This window comes from Daldinia vernicosa, assembly GCF_022497035.1.
Source record: "Daldinia vernicosa strain CBS 139.73 unplaced genomic scaffold F5Y00scaffold_5, whole genome shotgun sequence".
In the NCBI taxonomy this organism is placed as follows: Eukaryota; Fungi; Ascomycota; class Sordariomycetes; order Xylariales; family Hypoxylaceae; genus Daldinia; species Daldinia vernicosa.
In genome coordinates, this window is record NW_025953921.1 from 295097 (window position 1) to 315560 (window position 20464).

At 45.9% G+C, this 20464-nt stretch overlaps 5 protein-coding genes across 5 annotated transcripts; 3 read left to right on the forward strand and 2 right to left on the reverse strand.

Moving 5' to 3' along the window:
- Window positions 1-135: 135 nt before the first annotated feature.
- F5Y00DRAFT_155012 (potassium/sodium eff) lies at window positions 136-4097 on the reverse strand. The gene is made up of 5 exons (XM_048004595.1): window positions 3814-4097; window positions 3558-3757; window positions 2915-3490; window positions 1869-2853; window positions 136-1781 (listed from the first exon to the last, which is right to left on the reverse strand). The coding sequence occupies exons 1-5, from the start codon at window positions 4015-4017 to the stop codon at window positions 456-458; spliced, it is 3291 nt and encodes a 1096-aa protein (XP_047868738.1). The 5' UTR covers window positions 4018-4097; the 3' UTR covers window positions 136-455.
- Window positions 4098-6075: 1978 nt separating this feature from the next.
- F5Y00DRAFT_258066 (uncharacterized protein) lies at window positions 6076-7017 on the forward strand (the record flags this gene model as incomplete). The annotated part of the gene is made up of 2 exons (XM_048010643.1): window positions 6076-6109; window positions 6278-7017. 2 exons carry the CDS (start codon window positions 6076-6078, stop codon window positions 7015-7017), a joined length of 774 nt encoding a protein of 257 aa, XP_047868739.1.
- Window positions 7018-11015: 3998 nt separating this feature from the next.
- On the forward strand, window positions 11016-14734 carry F5Y00DRAFT_155043 (DUF221-domain-containing protein). Its single transcript, XM_048004596.1, has 3 exons — window positions 11016-11376; window positions 11447-11992; window positions 12044-14734. The coding sequence occupies exons 1-3, from the start codon at window positions 11278-11280 to the stop codon at window positions 14360-14362; spliced, it is 2964 nt and encodes a 987-aa protein (XP_047868740.1). The 5' UTR covers window positions 11016-11277; the 3' UTR covers window positions 14363-14734.
- A 33-nt stretch (window positions 14735-14767) lies between these two features.
- F5Y00DRAFT_155049 (uncharacterized protein) lies at window positions 14768-16312 on the forward strand. Its single transcript, XM_048004597.1, has 3 exons — window positions 14768-15220; window positions 15285-15547; window positions 15594-16312. Exons 1-3 carry the CDS (start codon window positions 15198-15200, stop codon window positions 16208-16210), a joined length of 903 nt encoding a protein of 300 aa, XP_047868741.1. The 5' UTR covers window positions 14768-15197; the 3' UTR covers window positions 16211-16312.
- A 901-nt stretch (window positions 16313-17213) lies between these two features.
- F5Y00DRAFT_155051 (MFS general substrate transporter) lies at window positions 17214-19537 on the reverse strand. Its single transcript, XM_048004598.1, has 2 exons — window positions 19048-19537; window positions 17214-18937 (listed from the first exon to the last, which is right to left on the reverse strand). The coding sequence occupies exons 1-2, from the start codon at window positions 19315-19317 to the stop codon at window positions 17489-17491; spliced, it is 1719 nt and encodes a 572-aa protein (XP_047868742.1). The 5' UTR covers window positions 19318-19537; the 3' UTR covers window positions 17214-17488.
- Between the last annotated feature and the right edge of the window lie 927 nt (window positions 19538-20464).

Sequence of the window (20464 nt, forward strand, 5' to 3'; positions counted from 1 at the left end):
AGCCCCTTTTCGATTTTCGACTTTCATCACCCCTTTTCATTTTTTACAATGATGTATTCCGTAGAATGGATTGATAAAGATCAAGGTCAAAATTAAATATTCAAAGAGTTCTCATATATGAATATATCTGATTGTGGATATATCAAATTCAAATTTACACCAAGGCTATCTCTTCATTCTGGCCACATCGTATAGAGGTAGTTAATTGAGGTAATATGGAAAGCAAGGCGTAGCCTTGATCAGCGTGGAATCTATAGCAATTATACGACAACTACACCATCTGGTATCCTTCGTGTATCCTAGCCGAGAAGCATTTCCTCGACTTTCTAAACAATAAACGGTTACTGGGTAAATACCGTCTCCATTTCATCATGTCAAATTTTCAACCCCGGAGAGGGCATATTTATCGCCTTTCATCCAGCCAACAAATTATGTCCTATCCAAGACGTACGACTTTATACAGGACTTGTGTCCTTCTTCTCCTTCGTGCTAGCCCGGGTATCATCAGTGGTATGGGTTCGCCCGATACTCCGCCAACTCTTTAAACTACTAAAGCTGAACGTGCGGTTGAACTTACGACCACCTTCCTCGCTACCTTGGGCGAACGGACCTCTCACGACAGCAGCATCCTCGAGTAATCTGAAGTGACGCTTAGTCATCTTCCAGAGTTCTACGCCAACAACGAATACAATGGTCGCGGCGAAAACAAGACTCCATTCCCAACCGATACCGATGTGCTTGAAGACTTGGGTATTTATTGTAGGGATGTGCACAACGGGAAACACGCTAAGAGCGCCCAAGACAACGGCCCAGAACAAGAACCTATTCTCGTAGACGTCTTTGAATAGCGGGAACTTGGAGCTGGAATCTGGGTTGAGACGGAACATAGATCGGCGAATGTCCTTGAACTCCCAGGCGCTGATAAGGATCAGCCACGTCAGCTCTGCGAACACGGTAGCTCGCGCCCGGAACACAGGTCCGCAAGTTTCATTATACTCTCTGTTGCAATTTACGCCCAGCTCCCCACCGTTCGCTCCGTAGATGACGATGACAAATGTCATAAGTGACAGGGTGCCCATTAGCAGTCCGTAAACAAGCATATCGACTAGGATCTGGTTCGTGAATACACCTCGCTTCCTATCGTTCGGAGGTTTACGCATCACTTCACGAGAAGCAGGCTCACGACCGAGGCCGAAGGCAGGGAACGACGAAGTCACCATGTTGATCCAAAGGATTTCAAGAGGCGAGATGGGGAATACCGAATAACCTGACTCGTCCTGGAATCCAAGACCGCATATTAAAAGTATAACTTCTCCCACGTTCGAGGTAAGTAGATGCAGGATGAATTTCTGGATGTTGTCGAACATTCGACGACCCTCGCGGATGGCGGCGACGATGGAATTGAATTTATCGTCAGTCAACACGATTTTCGCCGCAGACTTGGCTACATCAGACCCTGAGCCCATTGCGATACCGACATCAGCCCGGGATAACGACGGGGCATCATTGACACCGTCGCCGGTCATAGCCATAAAAGCACGTCGGCGGCGGAGAGCCTCTATCATACGGGTCTTTGTGTCCGGAGCGCAACGTGCAAGAACAAGTGGTAGTTCCGGTAAGGCGTCGATCTCCTCATCAGTAAGTTTATCGAAGTCAGTTGCCTTTTGCACAATCGCATTGGCGACATCCTGGCCGAGAACGCTTAGATTTCTGGGGATAATACCAACTTCCTTAGCAATCGCTTCGGCCGTTGCAGGATGGTCGCCCGTCAACATGTGTACCTGCGATATAGTAGGTTAGTACCTAGCTATCATGCCTCAAGAGGTGTGTTAACGAAAGAAAAAAATAAAATAAAATAAAAGACCTACCTTGATACCAGCAGAAGAACATTCGGCGATCGCCGGCGTCGTCTCTTTCCGCGGCGGATCATATATCCCCGCCAGTCCCAGGAGTGTAAGGTTACTCTCCACTTTCTGACGCAGAGAATCGTCTTCGTTATTATCATGTGTACTCTTTTCCGCATATTTCCCTTCCCACGGTCGATAAGCGATGGCGAGGACACGCTGCCCCTGGCTAGCAAAGGCGTTCATCTGTCTTAGAACCCGCTCCTTATACTCCTCGGTCATTGGCTCTTGTGAGTCTCCAACGCCGACGGTAGTACAAAGGTCAATGACTCGCTCGACAGCACCCTTGGTGAATACCATACTATGATCGAGGTGTGGAGCATTGTAAACAACAGACATACGCTTGATACTACTGTCGAAGGGAAATTCGGCAACTTGCTTCCAACCTTCTGCTTCCAGCATCTTCTTCCCTTTCTGAAAACGATACGCAAATACTTGTAGAGCAATCTCGGTCGGTTCACCGGTAACTTGCCATTCGGGACGACCTTCCTTAGGTTCTTTTTCGTGCCTAACTGTAGCAAGGTTACAAAGCGCTGCAGCAAGAAGGAACGCTTCTAGTTTAGGGTTCATCGTGGCCTCTTTCTCGTCTTCCTTCTTAGGTCTAGGAGGATTGAGCTTCTCGTCTGGGACGTCAAACTTAAGAACTGCCGCGCTACGCTCCTGGTCAAAGTCTCTTTTTTCAGGCTCTTCCTCTTGATCGTCAATCTCAGTGACCGTGACTCTCCCCTCAGTTGGGTTACTCGGATGCTTGGAGTCTTCAACCGAATAAACTTCTTTAGCGGGAATCCATACCTTCCGCACTATCATTGCTCCTTGAGTCAGGGTACCTGTTTTGTCGGAGCAGATATTGGTAACGCCACCAAGGGCTTCTAGGGCGGACAGGTTTCGGACCACTACATTAGCCTTACGCATAACAGTAACGGCAACGACCATGGTGATGGTTAAGACCCTGGAAAATAGATTAGTGTTAGTGGTAGTGGAACAAGAATAGATTTGTACCGAGAACTTACGCAACAAGGGATTCTGGTATGATAGCAATACCAGTGCTTATAGCATAAATGACAACTTCCCTGTCAACAGAAAACTGATTGACAGCGAAGACGATGACGGCAAGCAAGAGAGCACAGCCAAAAAGTACGTAGGCCAACTTCGACAGCTTGATCTGCAGCGGTGTTCCTTCAGTCAGTCCGAGGAACTTACCGACGAAATCGTAGATGCGCCTTGCAAGACCAATAACTGGCTGTCGCTTTCCGTACTTCTTGTAGTTCATAGAGCGACCGGATTTGCGATGTTTCTTTGAGGTCGAAGCAGCAATCTTGCCAACCTCAGTCTCCATACCGGTAGCGATAACAATACCCCTACCACGCCCCTTCCGAATAGTTGTTGTGCCGTAGGCAATGTTTATCCGGTCGCCAATGCCGAGGTCCTCATCTTCCAGGTGTTCGACTATCTTCTCAACGGGAACTGACTCTCCGGTAAGAGATTGTTCGTCGGCGGCCAGGTTCATGGCTTCGAAAAGACGGACGTCGGCAGGGACTGTGTCACCCATTTTCAGGATGACAATATCTCCAGGCACAACCTCAGCACTATGAATGAGTACGTTAGTATTGTCGGGAAGCTAATGGAATTACATGAATGATAATGCGGGCTTACTTAGGAATAACTGAAGTCCTACCATCACGAAGTACCGTAGCACTAGGAGCGGAGAGTGCTCTGAGAGCATCCAACTTCTTTTCTGCACCATACTCCTGGTAGAACCCAATTGAAACATTAAGTACAATAACGAAAAGGAGGACACCTCCTTCAACCCAATCTCTCATGCCGAAGCTTAACCCCATAGCAAGGAACAAAATCTATTATCCAGGATTAGCTCTATGGTGATTTATCGGCTATGACATAAGTGACTTACCAATATCATAGCATTGAATAGTTGCTTAAGAAATATTTTATACCAGGGAATAGCTCCGCCGACATCTAACTCATTAGGGGGATACTTCTTCTGTAGCTCCGCGACTTGGGCAGAAGACAGACCTCTTTCGAGGTCTGTCCCGAGTGCCTTGGCAACATCTTGGACAGGTAAGAGGAATGGATGCCGCTCAAATTGGCCAGCCATCGCATCGGGCTTGGTGTTTACACGAATATCGTCGGCTTAGGACTCGATTTAGAACTCGGCTCCTCATAGATGAATACAGTTATAAGCACAAACGTCTAAGGACTTCAAACTTTTTTGTCTTGGCTTAAAATCTTTCTATATAACATAGAAAAAGATGTTAGTTAGAAGAAAAGAAACCACACAAGTCTTTTCGAAGCCCAGACGGACAGGGCCGGGATATGGATCTCTTTTATAAACTCGAATAGGAGCAAACAGTTCACCTGGGAGCGGGGATCTAGGCTGCTGGAGATACCAAGTTTTGCGATTCCATCATCAGCGCCAAGTAAACCAAGAGGACTTATCACCACCATGATGGATTCTAGTAGGCTCGAGAAGTTGATAAGTCACCGAGGACGGTGTTTAGCGTGGGTATTGTGCTTGGGAAGGTTTCTAATTGGCTAGTACGGGCACAAAAAATTGGCATCTAGTCGGTCCCAAGAACCTAAAACGTCAGAGATGGCACCAGATCACACATAAAGGATGGATGAGGCTCCTAAGCAAGAGATAGTCGCGGGGTTCGGCACAGCACGCGAAGAATCAACATTCGTAATTGGTAACACAAGGCTTGGGCCCATTGTAACCCAAGGCTTGGCCTCTTAGCGCTAAGACTTGGCTTCTAGAAACGCCTTTGTTATAAGAGGCTCGCAAGGCTGGGTGTTGGTGGTGCGGTGGTGCGCGACTCGTAGCTGAGTCTTGTGAGGATAAGAGGAGAGCTTAGAGTGGAGCCAACCTTTTGGATTTGGGCGAAGAGGGTTTGCACGTGACGAAATGACTAGGTAGGTGCATATTCCTTTAATACTTGGTGGCAGAATATCGGCTAAGTCGGCATAAATTTTGGATCGGAATTTTGTGGAATTGTTCAATCATCATGTCGTATGCATTAAAAAATAAGATTTCAACCTTTTACCAATGGGGATCGTCAATCTCCATCTCTCAAAACCCGCCTATCACGCTGTTTTCTACGAGAGCCTCAGCTTACGGTAAATGTATAATATTAAGTTTGCTAATGGAACTCGCCTTACGACATCGAAGCTTAACATGATCGAATAGTTATATTATTCGTCAAGTCTATTTAAGTTATTCCTCTTACATATTAGACTGTGCGAATATAATATTAAATACTATGTCCTCTGAAAACAGATAGTTATGTCCGACGCAAACGTCATCCCACAAGCTGACAAATGAAAATTCACATTCACATTCAAAATGGTTTCCGTCCTCCCATAATATTTGAAGCAGGTAGTTACCTAACATCGGTCCATCTTCTCTCTACTTTTATTATGTAGTTAGTTACAATTTATAGTCAACTAATAACTATATAGGTAATGAACATCATGTTCGATACTCGTAAGTACGTTACAGTATCATTACAGTATATGCCGTACTGTTGGGTACAGATGTGGTCTGATAATTCTCTTGGGTAAATTCTATAAATCCGCAAATCCTCATGGTCGACTAGATCTCCCCCGGTTCCAGCTTTCACAATTATTCTGCAGCTTCCCCTCATTGGCCCCGTCGGCCCTGTTAGGCCCTATTTCTGGTCTTTCATTGGTCGTCGGATGCAAGTGTTCCCTACATAGCTCTTCGTGCTTCCATGATCCTCCCCTGTCTCCCCCCTGCTCGATTTATTCTACGTACATACATATGCATGTTTGTGTCTCGGTTGCGTAAGGATCTGAGAGTAAACGGATGTGGAATGGAAGCTTCCTCGTCTTTAATAGTTTTCCCGGTCCGTCGATGTTTCTGATTGGTTCGTGCTACTGAACCGTGAGATGGATCAAGAAGCTTGGTCGACCTCAAACCTCGATTTTCCTCCGTTTCTATTCCTTTTTTCTCTTCTTCTCATGTCAGCTTCTAGTAACTCTCTGTAAAAGCCTTATAACACTCAACACCAAATTTCCATCGAAACTTTTAAATCGCTATACTTTCTAGCTTGCGCATTCTTTTCGCCCCGATCCCCTTAAACAAATTATCGCACACTGTGCATCTTCTTCAGCTACCTCTTCTGACGTCATCAACATGGCCGACATCACTACCAACGGCATCGAAAAAGGTATTATTTCTATTAACTCTACGGTCTATATATCGTAGATGCTTTTGCGACCCTTATTCGAGCCCAATTGAGCCATTTTAAAAGCTCATGCGCATTTATACGGTTATGCGACTGGGTGCGACTGGGTCGCAATATATTCAACACAGTGCACTAACTGTATTAAACTAGGCGCGAATAGCGAAGCAGCAACATCTGCGTCGCAACCCAGTATCCCTCCTGTTGCGAAGACTCCCATAAATGCTGGAGAAGAATCTATGGAGCCATCAATCGCGACCAATACCGCAGCTCCCGGGGCGGCGACCGCACCTGACTCCGAAACCCCGGCGCAAAACGATGTTGCTACCACTGGTTCAAAGGAATTGATCGAGAAGATGGACGCTGCTGATACATTGGCTTCGCAGCCGGAGAAGTCGGCCGAAACGGTGCCTGCAGAGTCTACTACTACGGAGATAGCAACTGACACACCATCACTTACAAATGGTGAAGCTAAAGAGCCTCCTAAGCCCGTTACTATCGAAGAGGTTCGCGATGAAGATACGCCGGCCGCAGCTGAATCCCAGCCTGCTGAGATGACTGGGGCACTGCCCGTCCAAGAACCGGCAAATGACACTCCGAAAGCCGAACCAGCACCAGTTACTGCCGAGCCTGATAAATCAGAAGCAAATACTGGAGAGAAGCGCAAGCCAAGTGAATCCAAAGCATCTAATGGCGACGCTACGCAGGAGGAGTCTCCGGAAGAACCGCCGGCCGAGAAAAAGCAAAAGACCAATGGAGCTAATACTAACGGTACGTCCAAGAAAGTTGGTCGACCAAAGAAAGAGTCAAAGAAGGATAAAAAGGCACCAGTCCCCGTTGGCAGGACGGCAAGGAAGACTAGAAGCCAAGGAGCTGCGGATCAAATCGTCTAAACTAAAATGATGAATGAATTTGGTTCGTTCTAACCCCTTCCTATGCATCGATTCGATTATCTTAAAAGACTTTGGACTGGGAATATGGGAGGCGCCGGTGGGAGTTTCTGTTCGCAGGCCTGTGAGGCATAATGCTTTACGTTCGTCCTATTTTGTACATATTGATACTCGAATGATCGAGGATATGGATCGATTCGCTTTTTTGTCGTTGGATACTTGGAAGGAAAACCAGAGGCCTGTGCGATGGGAATGTGTGTAGTGCGACGCAATACAATGTAGCGTTAGCTAGCCGACGATAGGACAAGTTAGTATCCTACAAAAAGGGTTAATAGAATCGTAAAATAAATCTTGCGTAGAAGATAAATAACCGAAATATATGGCCTTGACACGATATGCTTATTCACCACGGCTAGACGGAGAGTGAAGCAAGGCTAACTTCCCTTCTAACATACTCCAGGTCCATAACTACCTGGCCAAACCGCCAGAGATGCGCCGCTGTATCTACGTAGGTAGGTAGCACATACATAGCAGACCAAGAGACGTAAACGTTATCATCATCATCATCATCCAGGTCCATAACTACGAGCCAGTATCTAATTCAATTGATGTTTCTCCAAGGCCGTATAATAGTTAATGATGTATACCGCCGTATTCAATCGTATCCTCCCAACTAATAGAAGTCTCGAACGAACTGTTGGGTCTACCGCTTAGGGATACTGTTTGTTATGAATTGCCTGGATATATTAGTAGACATGATGTTTCAACTTCAGATAATTCTACCACAATTCTATCGTGCTTCTTATAAATTACGCCCCTCTCCAAGCTACTCTAGTTCCAATATTTAACTCGGCGCTTAGTTATAAGAGAGCTTGAGAGCTTAGCTAGATATCTGATAATACTGTATTCAAGCGTACGCTCGTTCTGAAAGTCACTATTTACGCATTAGTTTAGGTACCTACCCAAGTTGTTAAATTTCATCAGGTGTTTTCAAACGAGTAACTGAGGGCTTAGAATCCCGGATCATGGTTGAAATCCGCAGACATCTTATTAAGAGATATATTCGAGTAACTTGGGTAACTTTGCACTTTGAAGCAGTATTGAGGAGGCGAAGGTCGCCTTATAAGCATGGATTGTGTAACATGCCTCTATATAAGTGGCCTTTTGTAGATAGGAATAAATGGTAAAGAGCATTACCAACGTGCATTTTCCGGTCAGTAGTAGTGGCCTTTGATATAAATTTGATCTAAGTTTCCTACGGGGTATCATAGACGGGGTACCTTGGCGTCAGTCCTCCCAATACCAAATACTGTCTTGTAAGGTAATCGGTCAGCCCTACTTGTGTAAGTGCAACTCAACACCAGAGCTTGATTTTCTGTGAGAAATTATTAATAATATGCCGAACATGTATTGGGCGCTATAACTATTATGTTGCACTTCGTCGCGCTTGGCCAATATCGCTGATTAAGGTTCTCCAAGACTCTTAACGTACGTAGACTTAGGTGTCCAAAAACGAATAGCCACTAGGAACAGCAGATTTCATTTTCGGTCTAAACGCTGTAAAATCAATCCTGGAGGAAATTAAAGTCAGCTTTAGAGTGAAGGAATTCATGAGTGAATATGAAGATTATGCGCGAGGGACTTCTTATAATGCAAGCAGAAATCTTCACTGAAAAGGCCTTATCTTTCACTCGGCTATTGCGGCGCATTTCTGGGGATAGGCCTCTAGTGTAGGAACGACCAATTCATAATTTGGTACGCGTTTATATCATCGATTAGGAGCCACCTTTCCCACCTTTCCCACGAGTAGTTAATTGTTGGTACTGATATCTTTCGTCACGTGGGGTCGCCCACATGGACCCTAACGGATACGCGGAAGAGATATTGGGATATCCGCACATGCATTTGTGAATGCACCGTTGTTTTGAGCCGCGCGAGAGATTTTGCCGTAGTACAATACCGTCTTGCGGTATAGCGGGATATCCGAAGCATGGTAGCACTAAGCCGGCCGAGCGTATCGGCTTCTTAGCCTAAGGCCTCCGGCCGCAACATCTTACCGACTAAATGCCGTATATACGTACATGTGTGTACGTGTAATGAGTGAATTCTTGAAGACTCTATTGGCTGTCGTTTAGTAGTTTAGGAACCTCTAAAGCTAGATTCACGCATTGCCAAGGAGGAGGTTCTTACATAGTGGATTATAAGCCCCAATTCCCGAGACCCTGGTTCGGGGGATCGGCGGCGACCTTTACTAGGTACGTTACAGATATGTAGTTAGGTACTGGACCTTGTACATACGTCGAATGTATAATGGTTGATCAGTTCGAGTATTCTAAATCCGTACTATATCAAGCGATTTATTTTTATATTCACGCGTCTGTAAGCGCGTGATACATAAGACAAAATGACCTGCGCGCAAGGCCATTTAAAAACAACGTTGAGGCCAACAATGTCTTGCATACATACACTAGCTGGCGGTCGAGCTCGTATTCTACTATGGTTACAGGCTTAAGTTTAACGAGTGGGTCAGGTATTCGTGGGGCGAGCTAGTCAAAGGACTATACCAATTCAGTGCTGATTTACCATACTAAACCTACAGGTACAAAGTGAAATGGACCCGTTTAAGCATAAAAATATGCAAATGCTGACTTTTTTATATATTATCATTCCCGAAAATATACTCCATGTCTAGTGCGATACTCGGCCCACTTGTTAAACTTACCCATATAACCATAGTAGAATGACCCCACCGAGACACCCCCCGGATCTTACGGTCTCATTGGCTATGCGGCAGTATGGCACCTAGGGATAGACCAGTCAAAAATAGAACTTGTGAGTGGGGATTGAGTGGTTTCGTTATGTGATTGGACACAAATGTTTGGCTTTAAGTTTCATTTGAAGCTTCTTTAAGGGTGAGATGGCAGGATGTTTCGATATTTGCACAGACTATGTACATGTTTAACGTTTAAGCATTGTGTATGTATTTATTAGGTGTTAACACGCGGGTATTTAAAAATGCTCTTGCTCGTAAAAGTTGAAAATTCTTGTATTAACTATACGACGTATGATTGCAAGTGAGGGATCATCTGTATGTAGCTTGATATGTGGAAGCAAGGAGACCTTGGAAGTGGAATAGGCTATTAATTGCAGGAACAGACCTAAACTTCCAATAGCTGTAACCTGCCAATCTTCCAATCTATCGATCTATATCTGATAAATGCTTATTTTGTGGTAATTCATTAAATGAAAACTGCTCGTCACGACTCGGAATTGGAAGCCGTCGAAACAGGTACGATCTTAGCGGATTTGATAATTGCATAGTTAGCACTCACTAAAGTCGCCCTAAATTTTGCTTAGTTTGGGGCCAGAGCGGGCTAGTCTCCCAGCCGGCAATGCGGCCTTTCGTCATTCCATCAATGTAGTGTACGAAGTAGGTACAAGACAAATATCCCCTGGGTCTAAAAGGTTCAGAAGGGATCCTGACTCAAGTTATCAGTGCAACGTTCCTGAAATTTCCAAAATTTCTCAAATAACCTTAGGCATTCGTTTTCTTCATTGTATATGACGATACCTTCTTTTCTACATACACGCATACCGGGTTCGATAGAACCCAAGTACATACATACCTATTACATACCTAGGTACATGTTCAACTACCAGGTAGATACATACCTATCTACATTAACCTATCGCTACCTATTATCTTGTCGTTATCCCCACGCCGCTATCAGATCTTGATAGGCGCGATCTTGGCTCTCCTCCATCTTCTCTTCCCTACCAACAACCAACAACACCAACTACGTACCTTCATCTACGATACCTCAAGTCTACCTACGTAATATAGGATATCTCTTTCACCCTTCGCTCGTGTTACTTGTTCGACCCTCAATTTATTCCTGCGGTCGCGTCGCTCGTTTGCAGCCGCTTTGTGCATTTCGACCTAAGTAGCGTCTCGACTATAACGAACGCCTTTGTTAGAGAATAAGGGAATAAGAGCTTGTATTCTGTCGTCAAGGAAGGCTACAAGACGCCGAGATACTTTCACCACCGAGCTCGACGATAACATATATATCACTATAAGATATTGGGCTATCAGATGCTCTATAGACGCCGCGGATGAACCCTATACGAATTTACGAATTTGAATACATTTCTTAAATAATTGGCCGCCGAAGTTGCCTCTTCAGGCCCCAAACCGACTTTTTTGGAACCCACTTCCGCCACTGGCCACAGAAGGCTACTCAAACAGACTTCGGCAGTAGGATGGAGGTCTGGGCTCATGCGCGGTTCCTGCTACCCAGGGACGATCCAAGTCCGGTTGAGGAGTTGTTAGACTTGCTGCGGAACCCCTTTAAACAAACGGTAATTAGATCGAACTGCTTACATACGTATCTCAATCCCGGAATATATAGCTAACTTAACTTCATCGTAGCTTACGGATGGTGCTATTTGGTCTGCCTTGGGCACATCAGTAGGATTCACACTCTTTATCGCCATCGCCTTCTCGTTTGTTCGACCGTATAATTCCGTTGTCTATGCACCGAAGCTAAAACATGCTGACGAAGAGCATGCGCCACCTCCGATTGGCAAGGGATATCTTGCGTGGATCCCGCCGTTATGGAAGACGAGTGAGAAAGATATGATATCCCACGCCGGCATGGACGCCGCCATATTTATAAGATTCACAACCATGTGTCGCAACATATTTCTCGTGCTTGCTGTCGTTGGATGTGGAATTCTCCTCCCCGTCTATTACACTCTTAACAGCGACAAGACAGGCAACCAGAGATGGTTCATGAGATTGACGCCTTCCAATGTCAACGATCAACCCATCTGGGCGGTTGTGGTAACAGGCTATATATTTAACTTCGTCATCATCGGGTTTCTGTGGTGGAACTATAGGGAAGTTTTGAAGCTCAGACGGGTGTATTTTGAAACCAAAGAGTACCAGCAAAGTTTATCCGCCCGGACTCTAATGGTAAGTCCTCGTTTCCCGTATATCGTTTATATTAAAACTTACCAGGAATAGTTGAATGATATTCCCCGGAAATATGCCAGTGATGAAGGTATTGCAAGGATTATCGACGATGTTATTCCGCACGCTTCATTTGCTAGGACAGCCGCTGCTCGCAACGTTAGGGATTTACCTAATTTAATCCAGCAACACGACCATACCGTTCGGAAGCTCGAGAAGGTGTTGGCCATATATCTCAAAGACCCCCAAAACTTGCCACCTGCTCGGCCAGTGTGCTATCCTTCCAAGAAGGACCCATCATACAGCACTTATCCGAAGGGACAGAAAGTCGATGCTATTGAATACCTCACCCAGCGAATAAGAGAACTCGAAATAGAAGTCAAGGAGGCCCGGGCCAACATTGATAAACGCAGTAGTTTATCTTACGGTTTTGCCAGCTACGACGACATTTCCGAAGCCCACAGTATCGCATACGCCCTGCGCAAGAAGAAACCTCATGGTGCTACCGTCGTCTTAGCTCCCAGACCGAATGACATCATATGGGATAACATGCCCCTTACCCCGGCGACGCGAAGCTGGAGAAGGATAATTATCAACCTCTGGATTGCTCTACTAACGATGGTCTGGATTGCGCCTAGTGCCATGATTGCTATTTTCTTAGTCAATCTAAGTAACTTGGGTTTGGTTTGGCACGACTTTCAGGTCCAGTTGTCCAGTAATACTGGGTTCTGGTCCATCGTTCAGGGTGTGGCATCTCCGGCCATCTTATCTTTGGTCTACCTGGTGCTTCCTATTATCTTCCGTCGACTTGCAATTAGAGCTGGTGATCGCACGAAGACCGGACGTGAGCGTCATGTCGTTGCTAAGTTGTATGCTTTCTTCGTCTTCAACAACCTAATTGTCTTCTGTCTTTTCAGCACTATCTGGAATCTGGTTTCGTCTGTTGCCAGCGACCCGCAGAAGGCTTGGGATACGCTGTCAAATTTCGGCATAACCCTCTTTATATCGTTGTGTGATATCTCGTCATTCTGGGTTACTTGGCTATTGCAGAGGAACTTGGGTGCTGCTATCGATTTAGCCCAACTGTGGACCTTCATCTACAGCTTCTTTATGCGCAAATTTTCGAGTCCCACGCCGAGGGAGATGATCGAACTGACGGCACCTCCGTCCTTCGATTATGCCAGCTACTACAATTACTTTCTGTTCTACTCCACCGTAGCTTTGGGTTTTAGCTGCCTCCAACCCCTTGTTCTTCCGGCTGCAGCATTATACTTTTCTATCGATGTATGGCTGAAGAAGTACCTGTTGCTTTACATCTTTGTGACCAAGACAGAGTCTGGCGGGATGTTTTGGCGAGTCCTGTTCAATCGCTTCGTCTTTGGCACCGTACTTTCCAATCTGGTGGTCTTCTTAACGGCTTGGGTGCATGGTGACGGACTCCACACAATGGCGTTTGCATCCATTCCTCTACCATTTATTATGGTAATCTTCAAGGTATACTGTTCTCGAACATTTGATGCCAAGGTCCATTTCTATTCGACTCGCAACATTCAAAAACATCCCGAAGGGACTATGCAGAAGGATCCATTACGCTCAGCTGGACTAGCTCATCGCTTTGGTCATCCCGCTCTTTACAAGCCTCTCATTACACCAATGGTACATGCAAAGGCTCAGAATATCCTAGCTTCTATATATAAAGGGCGTCTAACGGATGGTCGCGAAGCTTATTCCGGAGATACCATGTCTACATCTGGCTATTCCGATGCCTACGTCTTGAATCCAATGAATGCTGGTAAACCCGGGAAAATGGCGGGCCTGCCGGGATTTGAAATAGTGCCAGAGTCAAGGCTTGACTTCGAGTATTATAAGACGCGTTCCGAATTTGCAGCCGAACATGGTGGCGGCGATATTTTCGGTCGTTCCAATGATGTTATGCGCCCCGGGACGCCTGGTAGTTTATGGAATGGGAGCGAGCCAACGTCTAGATCGGGGAGTCCGACGATTCCAAGCATTCCCAGGCTAGATAGCCCGGGATTAATGACCAGAGCACTTTCACCTGGTTCTGACGCAGGTATGACTTATCCAAGCGGATACAACCAACCCTTGGGCAACCCTTACGCCCCTGAGCCCAGTATCAGTCGATCACGTAGCCCATTGTATGCGCATGCAAACGATAGTGGGTCTAACCTGGTAGGAAATGCAGCAGCGATGCCAATGGCTGCTCCTGTCAGAGCACCAGGTGGTGCAGGAATGTTGGGCGGTGGCCCGCGGGGTTACGGTGGTCTCCCGCAGGAAGAGGACTTCGGGCCGCCCGAACAGGATCCTATGCAATATAATTACTTCCGAGAAGCAAGAACTTCACGCAGGTATTAGGAGTAATTGATTTCCGACGAGAACGACTGTATATACAACTCGTCGCAAGAAAAGGCGGATTTGGCTATAGAGGCTTTCGGCGACTCGGGTGCGGCGTTTCTGGCTGAAGAAAGTTGGCCACGGTGACGGCGACCCACGACGACTTTTCTGATATCGAGTTATAGGCTATAATAGAAAGGGATGCATGATAACGACTTGATCTTTTTGGATAGATGGGACTTGGGCCTCATTTATAGCGGCTAACTTGGCTTATAATATGCAAGCAGGAAGAGTAGCCGACGTGCCCTGAGGGCCGTCTTAAATATTATACTAATATGCTATAAATACTAACGTAAATGTCCTTTTCGGATCATAGTGGAGTTGGTTGAGGATGTAAATACGAGGCAGAATTTGTGGCTGAGTCGTGTGTACCTAGGCTGACAGGCATCCGGGTAGTTTTTCTACTTATGCAGTCTTCCGATGTTACCAGTGCTCGTCTGCTGCTCGCAATTAGGGGGCAGGCATGCCTTTGAGCGTTACCTTATGCTGTGTTCCAGTGGTTAGGTACCTGGTTATATGATAGACCTGGGGAGCTGGCCTATCCTAGGACTCAAAGTCAACTTTGTTTTGAATATCACATTGCGATGTCCAGTTAATAGCCCATCGCCTTCGTAGCGTTGCACGGCTTTCTGCAGGTTTACGGCCTGCTACAGAACCCCGCAGCCCGAGCCTTGCGTACAAACGAGGTATCCCGCCTCACTCTTCAATATCAAAATACTAATCCGTCCTTGAAGTAATATTCAAATTCTCTCAGATGATTATTTATTTCTAGAACTATCTTGTCCAAGTATTGAAAATGGCAAGCGTCCCATATGAAATGTAAGACTAGCGCAGTTTAAAGGGGTCAATCCTACCATAGAAACCAACTTACAATACTCTCCAGTATCGCCGCTTCCAAGCCATTCCGATTCCTCGTCGGGCCGGACAAGAAAGAGTTCTCAATGCATGCCGAGCTGGTTGCACGGATGTCTAAACCCCTCTGGACTTTGGTCAATGGTGAATGGAAGGAAAGCAAGGAGAGATTCACGGAATGGCCCGACGTCGACGAGGGAACGTTTGTCCGGTTCTGCGAGTTTGCGTATACAGGGGATTATAAAGCTGCGGAACCGTTCGAAGATACGCCTGAAGTACTGAATGGGGAAAAGAGTATGCCATTAGAACCTATCTGACATAAATATACTCACAAGGACAGGCAGTGAAGCAACAGCTTCTACGCCGGGACCAACGGTCAACGGGGAACGAATTATCGAGGAAGCTTCAGCGTATGACGAACCATCACCAGAGGATCCCTGGGACACCCTTCGTATAACAAAAAAAAGTAAAGCAAGGAAATACTCGCCCTACCCAGGCGAATCGCCGTCGCCACCGTCAAACAAGGACATCATGTGGCGTAAATTTCAGGAGGAAATTAATGATGAGCCAGATAGGAGAGTGAAGGAAACTTCAAATACAGACCCTTCGAAAAACTACTCCGAGGTGCTCCTCTCACACGCACGCCTTTACGCCCTTGCAGATTGCTACGATATTGATACGCTTATGGGGCTCAGCATACGCAAATTACACCGGACGCTGAAAGTATTCAACCTCCACAAGGGGGCGAGAGTGACCGACGTAGCCCAGCTCGTCGATTACTCGTACAAAAACACGATGAATAAAGGGGACGAGCCAGACAAGCTAAGGAGCCTACTTGCGACCTATGTGGCGTGTAATATCGAGGAGATGTGGCCAAACGTCTATTTCCAGGATGTTCTAGAGTCGGCTGATGCTTCGAAGGCTATTATCGGGGAGCTACTCAGGAGATTGAACTAGTCACACTCAAGATACGTGGTGTATGGGATCGGTATTATTTATACCGGAACACTGTTCAATTGTATCGTAAGTAGTCGTCGAAAAGGTGAATAGGAAGAACCGATACACAGCCTTCATGACAAGTTCATTAGTGATACTGTTCTGAATGTCTTAAGTATAGGTACCTTGGCTATCTACCTAGGCACTTAAGGTATTCAATGTACTGAAACCCGTAAGGCTCTGTGAAAAAGCGTGTGTAAGTGTGCTATGCAACAATAAATATGGGTGATATTGAAGCTACCTTGCCTAATCATTAAGTTGATGCCTTAGTTGTGACTGAAACCGTATTCGCCATTGGGCAAGAGGCTTCGTCTCCGATGCCGAAGCCGTAAAGCACGGAGAATCGAACAATCTGTCTTCAGAGGTGCGAGTCTATTTCGTTTACTCTATTTGCTGTATCAAGCTCATAACATCTCAACATATCACCACCGTATAGAACCTGACAGCATAGTAGGGGTCGCTGCGGCGACGCTACAATTCACTGAAATTACTATTGAAATCACAAAGAGAATAGCTAGTTTTACAGTGCGACGAGATGTACTAGAATGTGTCAAGGGTCCGAAAGATTTTATCAATCGTTTAGGTAACCGACTAGGTGTTCTTAATAATACCATTCGACGGGTTGAGAAAGGGCTCAAGACTCTCGAGACGATGAACTCCTGGTTTTATCACCGCGGTCTTCCGATCCGAGATGTCCTAGAATGAGAGAGGATTCAAGCTCGTGATAAATTTAATAATGTAGTGTCTGGAAATGCGTGTTGGTGGGAAAGCGTATCGTCACACTTGCTATAATTCATTAACCCCCCTGAGAGCCACTCAAGATATCAATGTGATAATTCAGACGTGTACTTTGCTTTCAAAAATTAGTTCCTATTAAGAAAAAAAATTCTAAATCCATTCAAATGGCGTTTCATGGAAGTGTCTAATGCAGGCTGAAAAGCTGCTGTGTTATGGTAAAACGAGAGCCCGCCTAACCTAGCGGTCGTGAGTCTTTTCTTCGTTAATTATAGATCTAATCTAATACGTATATCGTGTCGTATCTTTACTATTATCATTAATATTAAACAACATCTAAAGGCGTTGCGACCCCTATTAGCATTATCATATACCCTCCCATATCCTGATCAATATATTCCTGAAGTATAATATCCTATCATTTGAGAGGCCCGCTGTCGCCAAGCTAAGCTGGTAGACCTTCCATAGCTCGACTTAGGCCACTTTCAATCGCGTAGCGGTAAATCATGTTTCAAAGTGTTGTCGTCCGCGTTCCGTCCTTTGGAGACTCAACTCTTCCGTCAACAGAGATGTCACAAGACCAAGGCCAGAGAAACCGATCATTGCGTAAAATACGCCGCGCATGGCCGACAAATATGCTTGTAAGACGGGTGCTATGTCCTCTATCGGAAGATTTACAGCCCGTATTATTGGGATAAAGGCGATGGCATTGTGCGGATCCCTGAGAAGACTAAGGGAGTCAGGCAATTCCCCAACCGTAGCAATCGCGGACGCAAAGGTGCTGCTGAATATTGTCGAACCAATAGCGAGTCCGACTAGACCACCCAAACACCGAAAGGTTAATAATAGGGCGATTGCATGCCCGGTGTCATCGACGCTCGATACGCTTGCCTGCATAGGAAGATGAAGAAGACGGAGTAGAGCGCCAACCCCTGCACCCCATATGATAGGGATTCCGTACCGCATACCAGCTGATGAGTACGGATCTAATAGAATTAACAAGCCAGTCCCCAGAATCACCAAGCCCCAGGATAGCCAAATCCTCCTCTGGTACCCCATTCCAGCCTTCCCGATTCCAATTACCGAAGCAATAGCACCTAGGACACTGGTGACGCTAGTAGGAAGTAATGATACCGCGGCTCCGATTCGTGTGTCAAGCATGACGGCTTGATAGGACAACGGAATATATTGTAGAAGTGTGTATAATGTCATACCGTGGATAAAAGCGCCACATAAGGTAACCGCCGCGGTTCGGGAGCGGAAGATTCGAAGTGGGATAACGGGGGCCTCGGGTTTCGTTTCGTAAAACACAAATAGTGCTATGACCGCCGCGCCCAGGAGCAGGGGAACGAGTGTTTGATAAGAATCCCATGGATACAAGGCATCAGCCCAGCTCAAGGGGAGCACAAACACGGTACATCCTATCGTAAGCAGCAACATGCCATTCCAATCCAATCGCTTCAGCTTGGCATCGAATGATGAACCGAGTGACCGAAGACGAAGAAAGAAAGCTAGTAAGGGAAATGCGACGCCCAAAAGCGGTAGGTTGATCCAACCAATCCACCGCCAAGTAACGTAGTCGCTGAAAAGCGCACCGACAGTTGGCCCAAGGATACTACCAATAGCAATGGGCAAGGCCATAATCCCGAGGTACAGAGGCCGCTCTTTTAGAGTGGTCATATCGGAAACGATGATCTCGCCAAGGACATCAAGACCGCCGCCACCTAGGCCTTGGACGACCCTGCCGGCGACGACGGCAGCCATGTTTTGGGCAAGGGAGAAGGAGAGAGAACCGGCGGTAAAGAGCAGGAAGGCTACGTAAAGCGGGGGTTTCCGGCCAAAGACGTCGGAAATACTCGCAAATAGGGGTAGACTGACAACGAGGCCGAGATAGTAAGCAATTCCGGCCCAAAACGATTCCAACGTACTGCCATGGAGTTCTTGCGCGATGCCCTAAGTGATGTTAGTACGGTCATCTCCGCCGTCATCTCCGACTTGATTCTCATAAAGCCAGTCGAGAAATCGAGTAGAGGGGAGTAAAAAGGGGTAAACCAATTACTTACGGGAATAGCCACTGCGAGAGTAGTAGCGTCTAGAGAAAATAGAAAGACGAGGATATTGATAGCCAAGAAAGAGAGATAGAACCCCAAAGGCTTCTTCTGCGTAGTGCCATCACCTGCTGCTTCGGCGTCGGTGTCGGTGCCAACCTCGACGGCTTCAGGCTGATCGATCTCAACAGACAGGTTCTCTGGTTTGTCCGTGCTGGTACCCGAGGTTTTGGGTTCGGTCGTAAAAGACTCCCTCGCGCCGGGCTCTGCGCTGACGTGCGTCATAATTAAATATTACAAAAATCCACCTGATGTTTGCTTGTCTATGTAAGTCAAGTCATACGGTTGGGGTATAAATGTAAGGAGATAGATATGTTGATGTCCAAGGGCTAAATTATCACGACCTAGAAGCCGCGCAATAGATAGATATTAAACCGCAGTAGTTGATCACGCCAAGATAAACATCGTTATATAGATAGGTACCTAGGTAGGTAGCTTTCCGTTTATGCGAAGCAAGAGGAATGAGGCTACAAAATCAAGAAGGTTGGTTTTGCGGATTTGAAATCTTATAGGCGGCCTCTGAGTTCCAATTGACTGATTGGTTCGGGTACCTGAATCCACAGATACCCCTTGAAGATCAAGTGGCCTATCATAGCGATTGTAGACCTGAAACAGCGGGTTATAATGGGACTTCAGCCCTACATGGCGCTACTATGTAGCTATGCCTTTAGCGAAATTAGGTACCTAAGACGGCAGGATTAATCGGTGATCGGGTAGTTGTATAAGGTCTAGGACTTTACGAATCTCGCTCATTAAATCCGACAATGTCTTCATCAACATCTCATTTATATTTGATATAGGTATTCTAATACAGGTAGCTTGAAAAGTCATAAGCTAGCTCGTTGTAAATTGACATGTACCAGCGTTTAGTACTTAGGTAACTTCTATAAGCACACACTATGCGGTAATGAACATTACATCTCAAATAGATTACGATTCAAATTTTTGCCAAACAGCTTATGGCCTTGTTCAAGAGAGAGGAAACAAGCCGGGTTTCCTAAAAAAGATAAGCCGTTAGGCAGCAGTATTTGGAAGATCATAATGCAACCAAACACCGGCAAGAGAATAAACATTTCCAGCCGCTGTTACCTTAGATACTTCTCAAGGTAGGCGATGTCTTTAGCTGAAACACAAATCGACCATATGGTCATTATTTAAATAACAGCTCTTTACATAGGTATTTATTAGAAATATAGACTTTAGTATTAGTTCTAGCCCATATCGTCTGTTCATCTTGTTGGGTAAATTTGCCAAGAATAACTATACTAAGAGACGGTCACTATAAGGCCTTCTTAGCTGGTGCCGATAAATGTGCTCGAGGCGAGGTAGGCACTAATATTATATTTCACATCAGGTGATATTACAACAAATG

Coding starts and splice junctions, on each gene's coding strand:
- F5Y00DRAFT_155012 (XM_048004595.1), bottom strand. CDS start 4,017: ATGGCTGGCCAATTTGAGCGGCATCCATTCCTCTTACCTGTCCAAGAT. Junction 3,491..3,557: donor AGGACTTCAGTTATTCCTAA/GTAAGCCCGCAT, acceptor ACTCATTCATAG/TGCTGAGGTTGTGCCTGGAG. Junction 2,854..2,914: donor ATACCAGAATCCCTTGTTGC/GTAAGTTCTCGG, acceptor TCTATTTTCCAG/GGTCTTAACCATCACCATGG.
- F5Y00DRAFT_155043 (XM_048004596.1), top strand. CDS start 11,278: ATGGAGGTCTGGGCTCATGCGCGGTTCCTGCTACCCAGGGACGATCCA. Junction 11,377..11,446: donor GGAACCCCTTTAAACAAACG/GTAATTAGATCG, acceptor ACTTCATCGTAG/CTTACGGATGGTGCTATTTG. Junction 11,993..12,043: donor TATCCGCCCGGACTCTAATG/GTAAGTCCTCGT, acceptor TACCAGGAATAG/TTGAATGATATTCCCCGGAA.
- F5Y00DRAFT_155051 (XM_048004598.1), bottom strand. CDS start 19,317: ATGACGCACGTCAGCGCAGAGCCCGGCGCGAGGGAGTCTTTTACGACC. Junction 18,938..19,047: donor CTCTCGCAGTGGCTATTCCC/GTAAGTAATTGG, acceptor AACATCACTTAG/GGCATCGCGCAAGAACTCCA.
- F5Y00DRAFT_155049 (XM_048004597.1), top strand. CDS start 15,198: ATGGCAAGCGTCCCATATGAAAT. Junction 15,221..15,284: donor GCAAGCGTCCCATATGAAAT/GTAAGACTAGCG, acceptor AATACTCTCCAG/TATCGCCGCTTCCAAGCCAT. Junction 15,548..15,593: donor AGTACTGAATGGGGAAAAGA/GTATGCCATTAG, acceptor TCACAAGGACAG/GCAGTGAAGCAACAGCTTCT.